Consider the following 8,031-nt stretch of genomic DNA (forward strand, 5'->3'; position numbering starts at 1 on the left):
ACTCGCCCTTTCAGCCGTGGGGGCGTTATAATGTGACAGTCAATCCCACTATTCGTTGGTAAAAGAGTAGCCCAAGGATTGGCGGTGGGTGGTGATGACTAGCTGCCTTCCCTCTAGTCTTACACTGCTAAATTAGGGACGGCTAGCGCAGATAGCCCTCGTGTAGCTTTGCGCGAAATCCAAAAAACAAACAAACACAGAAATACTCACTGTCAGAGCTGACTTTAAATTAGTTTACAGTACAACTGGAAACAAATGCTATTGTTCATTTAATAATCAAACCTTAAAAATAGTGCAGTTAGCTATAACTGATAACTTTAATCGTGTTTATTTTTATTAATGTGCTAATTTGGTCCCAAATTCGAGACCACGTACATTCCTGATCTTCTTACACTTTTCACATTGACATTGGTTGCCAAATAGAGTTTAGCATTCTTTGTGTCTGACAGCGTTTGGGTTTGAGAATAAAGCTATTGCGTTTGTCATTTCAGACTCTCGCATCTGTCGTCTGGTAACAAGTTTTGTGCTTTCGACTTAAGCTTTGTCTGTGCCTGCTTCAACTTGCGTTTCAAGAGATAATGCACAAGAACGTCATGCAAAATTATTTTGATGAATTGGTTAGCCACTTTGGTGTTTAATTTTATTCAGCTCGTGAAGCATAAACAGGCGCGACAGATACTATAGTATTAATGTTAGAACGTCTGGTAACAATTAACCCTAATTGGGAGTGTGTTTTGATAGACGAGACCGATCTGGGTGACATTTTCCACTAGAAACCTACACAATATTTTCAGTTGCTACATGAACTGTTTGGTCTTAGGGTAAAATGACGGTGAGTTATCAGTACGACGTTGCTTCTTCCACATCAGGAGGATTAATAAAACTCTTGTTTCGATGGAGAGGCAGCATCTGGAAAATGGTTTACAGAGAACTTTTATTTTTTTCTGTCAGTTATGTGATTCTGACAGCTATGTATCGTTTAGTTCTGGACGAACCTAACAAAAGGTAAGACTCGTGTTTAGTTCTTCGTTTAACAACTGGTCCGGATATGTTAATCCGGCGTTTTGTGCAACTTGAATTTAACGAATTATTAACAAACCCAAATAATTCAATAATACATTGTTTTCCATTAGCTTTCTGTATCGGGCGTGGCCTAGTAGTTATCCTGTCGGATTGTGATTCGGAAGGCTCGTGGTTCTCGTCCCGTTAGAGCAAAATCGTGCTCCTCAATATGGGGATGTGGGGGCGTTATAAGAATGACGATCAAATCCCACTATTTGATTAAAGCAGTCCAACAATTGGCGGGCGGTGGTTGCTATTGCCTTCCCTCTAGTCTTTCAATTCAAGATTAAGGTCGGCGTGTGTAGATTTGCGTGAATAACAGGAAGAAATGAATCAATATACAACAAGTCTTCGTCATAAATATTTACTGAAACGAGGTCATAACAGTTTCACTGACAATTTTAAATAGTTTAAAAGAAGCCTGGTGGTCATTTCTCGTTAGCACGAGGTTTTATTGTTTTAGAAGTCCAATCTGTAGAATATCTAATAGATACATTTTACTTTCAAAATCCAAAACTTAGCGCTGAGGAATTCTACTTCAGAGGAATAACATTATGCTTGTGGGTTCATGAATTTAATGATTACAGATTATTTAATAACACATGAATTAACACACAGAACATAAACAAAAAATACCACATGAGAAACACTGCATTCAATCTCACTAATTACTGCTGGGGGCCTCCTATCTATTTTATATGAAGAAATGGGCAATTTCACCCACAACTGAGTATTCTAACAGGCAAAAACCTAGTCATTCTCAATATGATGCCATATGTTAAACCCAAGAGAACATGTTGGTAACTAGAAGGATAAATATAATACACACATATATGTTTGTCAGAAGGTTGGATGAAGCAAAAACAGATTAAACGAAACAGGTATTCTGTTTGAAGCTTTTCCAAAAAAAATCTTGTTTTTTCAGGTTTAAATATAATGTTATATACTACTTTGTTTCAACTGTAAATATAATGTTATATACTATTTTGTTTTTACTGTTCTCTTGTTAATAAGTTCTTTTACATAAAATAACAACATTTTTCTTTTTTAGACGAAAAAAATTTTAAATATATTTTATATCAAAATATAAAACACTTAAATGAAATGGCCCAGGTTTGACGTGGTGAACAATATTCTGGGCTGCGTATCGGCAGGTCGAAGGCACGATTTCGTGATATGCCACTGAACATGCTCTGAACTTTCAGCTGTGAGCTTTGAGGTCTCTGACTCGTGTGTTGCATTAAAGTGCCGTTTAAGTTGAAAATACCAAATATCTAAATAAAACTTTTCATTTTTATTGTAACTACTTTAGATTTACATAAATTGAACTATTCTTTTACTACAAAAATAATTATAACACGTTGCTTAGAAGTTATACATCATAGAATAAACTTTTTTTTTATGTAACACTAAATCATTGTTAATCTCCTTTAAAATATTGAAGTACTTGTAGATACAAGTCAATGAACCTATTCGCTTACATCAATTCATTTCATAAAAACGATATAACTTATCAAATTAATAAATGATTATATATGGTATCTTAAGATAGCGCAATTAATAAAAAAGGCTATATAAGTAGAGTTTGTTTGTAGTTAAGCACAAAGCTAAACAATGGGCTATCTGTGCTCTTCTCATCACGGGTATCGAAGCACGGTTTCTAGCGTTGTAAGTCCGCAGACATACCGCTGTGGGTTTGTTTGTTTGTTTTGAATTTTGCGCAAAGCTACACGATGGCTATCTGCGCTAACCGTCCCTAATTTAGCAGTGAAAGGCTAGAGGGAAGGCAGCCAGTGATCACCATCTATCGCCAACTCTTGCGCTACTATTTTTACCAACGGATAGTGGGATTGACCGTCAATTATATCGCTCCCACGGCTGAAAGGGCGAGCATGTTTGGTGGGACGGGAGTTCGAACCCACGACCCTTAGATTGCGAGTCGAGAGCTCTAACCACCTGGTGATGCCAGGCCGCAAGTAAAGTGATTACCAAGTTAAAGTTTTTAGAGTTGTGTGCACCGCAACACGTATTGTATTAGCAATTTTTGTTTTGATATTTAAACTGGTGTATAATTTTGAGATAAAAGAAATGAAAAATTCTGTATTTTTTATTTATTTAAAACACATAGGTCACTTTTAATTGTAACATGATTATATATGATTGACTGTTTCTTGTTTTAGCACAAAAAATTCATACTGGGATGTCTATGTTATATCCGCCACGAGAATCGAATTCAGAATTTTAACGTTACGAGATATCAGTCTTTCTGCGGAGCCACTGTGTACTTGTTTTGTTTGTTTGTATGTAAAGCGTGTTATGAAAGTGACTGTCAAACCCCACTATGCAATTAGAGTAGCTCCCGAATTTACTAACTGTCTTCCATCTTGAATTAAGGATGGTTAGCAAAAGTAGTCCTCGAGTAGCTTTGTGCAAAATTCAATAAACAAGCAAACAAGTTGAATCTTGCTGCTGAACCTTGGCGGAAATATACCCACAGCGTTTCTTGTCATTTCAAAACTTCAAAAAAAAATTAATGTTTACTTTTTCTGGTTTTATTACAGCACCGGAAAATAAATTCCATTGTCATGAAACTTGGTCAAATTAACAACTCTGTTTCCGTAAAGAAAAAAAACTTTACATTACAGTTGGCGGATGGTAAAATTTCGGCTTCTATAAAACTGTTTGAAAATGTGGATTCTGGAATACTGAAGTTAAACGCACTCTATAAGAACACTGTTTCAAATCCCGTGCTACACTCAAAACTACTTATTCCATCGTTGATTGTCTTCATTTTGGTGGTCATGATTGCCCAATATTGTCCATCACTGCAATTCCCATTCTAAAAACGGTAAGATCTTTTTAGATCATACATTTCGACAAATTTTCTCCACAAACCTTCCATTGTTACGGGAACGTCGTCTTCCAACATCACGTTTAAAGCAAACACAGGGTCAAAAGTCCATTGGAGGTGTCTCGTGGAGCTTGACAGGTGAGTAGTCAAATGGAATTGAAGTTTCGTTAGCCATCTTTCTTGTCAAAACAACTGTTGATTTGGAGGTGTTGCTGAAAGCTTTCGGTCAACTTAAAATTTTTTTTTATTATTTTGTTAACCGTACTAGGAGATGTGACCAGCTTCATTGAAGTGGCTCTCTGAGTCGGCGGATTCTCTTTTGCAACCGCAACTTTTTACACTGTTGCGCTGGATGGCTTGGAATGTGTTTTTGGAGCCTGCTACAGTCCGAAGAATTCTATTGTGCGAATTTTTACCGCTCTCTTGGAGAACAATCATGGCTTCCGTCGAAATGTGCCCTTTGGCTCCAAGTTTTTCTGTAAGGTTTCTCCTAATCTTCCAACCATACTTCAACCGTATTCATGGGGCATTATACGGTGGAGAGGTGAAAAATTCGGGAAGCAGCCACGGTAAAATCCCAGGATCAATGCATATTCACTCAGAGAGCGGCTCCTCTGATATCGTGTGATGACCTCAAATTGATATTACTTCATACTTTGTTTTCTATCGTTATCAACACTTTAGTAACGCACGTTTGAACTTTTGGCTATTTATATAAATAAATCGGTTATGTTTGTATCACCGCATTCATTTTACATTTGCCCAGACGCACGAGCATGCATGCGGTAAACACTGAATTGGGTTCGATTTATTCTATATTTATAATGAGCTTTTTTATGTCGAAGTTCGAGGGGGAAGGGGCGTTTTCTAAATACTTCTAAGTTATTACGAAAGTCACGCGCGGGAGCACGACAGATTTAGCTTTCTCTTTGGCACCATTTCAAAAATCGGAGGAGCGCGTAGTAATATGTTTGAGCTGTTAATTTATCTAACTTATTATGTTATTTATTTAATTTATTATGTTAATTTATTTAATTTATTATGTTAATTTATTTAATTTATTATGTTAATTTATCTAATTTATCATATAATTTATTTAATTTATTATGTTAATTTATCTAATTTATTATGTTAATTTTATTTAACCAGTAGAACTAAAATATGGTCGATTATTTCTATCAGTAATTTTATTTAAATTGTTTTCTTTTCATCAAATGGTTTGTTTGCTTGTTTGAATTTATGCACAAAGCTACACAATGGGCTATCTGTGCTCTGCCCACCACGGGTATCGAAACCCGGTTTCTAGCGTTGTAAGTCCGCAGACATACCGCTGTGCCACTGGGGGGCTCATCAAATGGAGTAGCGTTTTTGTTGTGTTATAGCATTATATATTAATAATCCATATATTTGTATTTTTGTTTCAATTATTAGCTCAAAGCTTCGCAAGCACTATTTGCACTCGCTGTTCCTTTAAGTAATCAACACACCCACCTTCAACTCTCGCGGTACTCTGATCGAATAAAATAATTTTACCGCCATTTTTAGCCACAGCATAGCGGCTCATAGAATGGCTCTTTTGTTATTATTATTATTCAAGTAGAAAGTTTTAGCTCATAGCTCCGTCATCTCTTGACGGATTTGAAATATATTAACAGCTTTGGGCTCAGGAGGTCAAACCCTTTCGATTAATATATTTGATCACCCCCAAGGTCTCATGGATTAGTTTACCCTAATCCTGCCTAAAAGGATTTCGGTTTGAAGGTAGGCGTGTAGAGATCATGATGAGTAATAAAATCCAATCGGGTATACGCGCGCCCCACGCTTGGTATTGCTGGCGCATACAAATATAGATAATAAAAAGGTCTCATAGATTAATTTACTCTAATCTTGCCTAAAAGAATTTCAAGTGTCGCGGCTATTGAGGTTTCCCTCTTGTTGTTAGTGTGGGCTATGTTTTTATTGTTTTAATTTAGACTTTTGTGTTGTTGCTAGAGGTAGATTTAGCATGATGTGATGACGATGTGTGAAGTGTCAGAATTGATGTGATATAATGAGTACGCGATGCCTTGAAGTTTCTAAAAACTTGGGGTAAAACAATATCTGAACACAAAAATGTTGTTGGATAGTTATTTAGTTAGTCAGTTAGCGAGTTAGTCAATCATTTAATAAATCTGTTAGTATGTTATGGATCAATTGCTGAGTATGTTAGATAGTAGAGAATATTTAAATATGCGACTGCTAAGTTTTATTTGTGAGTTAGGCTTATCAACGAACGTAGCTAGTAGAATGTTATCCAAAAATAAATAACTTGTCACAAACAAGTGGACTTTGCATTATTTTTACCGATTAAAAAGAACCCGCTCATATGAAGAAACTATTACAACACAGATATAAAGAGTGGGATTATTTCAGTAAAAAGTATATAAAATCAATAACAAACTTCAAGATGACGATATGTATACACGCGAGATGGAAATTAACTTGCCCAAAGACTTAAATTATTACAACATTATAAACACACACACATCTCCAAAGTGCGATGCCCAAAGACTTAAATTATTACAACATTATAAACACACACACATCTCCAAAGTGCGAAACACAATTTTGAGACATCTAGATGCTTAATCTGTTTAAAAAAAATATTTTGTTTTGCTCCAAACGGTGAGCACTACTGTTGTTATTTTATTTTTTTTTTACAAAAAGTATGTTTATTTTAATCACTTTATATTATCGAAACGTTTGTGTTCTGTTTTTTCTCAGACATGTAATTACTACATGTATGCTACAGTAACAATTATCAAACATAATATGTTTTAGATTGTCTCAACCTAATGCATAATCTCGATAAGATTGTTTGTTGCTAAGCGCAAAGCTACACAGTGGAATATATGTGCTGTGCCCACGGTGAGTATCGAAACCAGTTTTTTAGCGATATAAGCCTTCAGATTTAAGAATGTGCTACTAAGGGGGGTTTCATAAAATGAGGTGGTATCCCTGTTATAATCAACAGCTCTTACATCTAGTTTACTGGGATTTGTTTTTAAGATATTATATATATATATATATTGTGTTTTTTGTTGTTGCTTTAGAATTGTTGCAAAGCTACACAAAGAGCTGTCTTTGTATAACCGTCCATAATTTTGAACTGATGACAGCTATTCAACAGCACTTACTGCAAAGACTTCCGAATTTTATTTCTTTGTTTTGAAATTTTCGTACAAAGCAATACAGGAGTTATTTGCTTATACCAGCTCTTAATGTTGAACTGACAGACTAGAGGAAAGACAGTGTGGTATTCTGATTTATTCAGAAGTAAAGCATCACAAATAACAATAGGTTCGAACAGAAGATACTTACACAGTTTATGCTGCAAATCTGACTCGACTGAATTGTTGAGAAAAGGCTTAACAATGTACTGAACACGATAAAATCAAGATTTATTTATAACAACAGGACGAAAATATACAGCGCTCCTAAATAGCTTATAGATATTTGCGAACAGAATTCTGTAGAATGTTTTTTTGGGGGGCTAAAAAAATGTCATTATATACAGAAAAACAAAAACGTCATCCTTCTGAGAGCGCAGGTGCTTCTCAAGTCATTGGTTGTCTTAAATGAATATATGGGACGTTTAATCTCCAGATGTTTCTAAATTTAAACATGGCGATGTTACTCGAGGGCCAAAAAGAAATCTCCCTTAACACTACCCGTGAGAAACGCCTAAAATACCTTCATGGGACACTCCTTTGACGATCGAAACTAGCCAATCAAATAAAGTCAGTATTTTACAAGGCGTATTCCTATATGTAGAAATATGCAAGTTCTCGATAACCGAGTATATATCTGATTTTTTTAATATATTGTTACGTCTCTGTGTTAGTTTGTTAATTTTCCGTAGAAATTCTTTCCGAAAACTTCAGCAATACAAGTCCTTTCTTAAAAAAAACTAGTTTATTATTTCTCAATACAACTTTGCAATACACTTAATTTCCACAGTCACTTTAACTTTAACAAACGCTATAATTCACAACGAACGCTTCACGCACTTTACCTACTACCGCGCTTGACTCAATTGTCCGTTTCTATCTCTGTCTGCAATTCAATTGTTGCCGTCA

General features: G+C 35.4%; 1 protein-coding gene across 1 annotated transcript in view; it reads left to right on the top strand.

The window, feature by feature from the left end:
• Window positions 1–560: 560 nt before the first annotated feature.
• Window positions 561–8,031, top strand: part of LOC106474383 (bestrophin-2-like) — a gene marked incomplete at its 3' end in the record, with an annotated part of 22,158 nt that continues 14,687 nt past the window's right edge. The window contains exon 1 of the mRNA XM_013935072.2: window positions 561–1,005. Coding sequence (XP_013790526.1) covers window positions 827–1,005 — 179 coding nt within the window. The remainder of the gene's footprint in view (window positions 1,006–8,031) is intronic.

The sequence above is a fragment of the Limulus polyphemus genome, unplaced genomic scaffold, assembly GCF_000517525.1.
Source record: "Limulus polyphemus unplaced genomic scaffold, Limulus_polyphemus-2.1.2 Scaffold7143, whole genome shotgun sequence".
Lineage (NCBI taxonomy): Eukaryota > Metazoa > Arthropoda > Merostomata > Xiphosura > Limulidae > Limulus > Limulus polyphemus.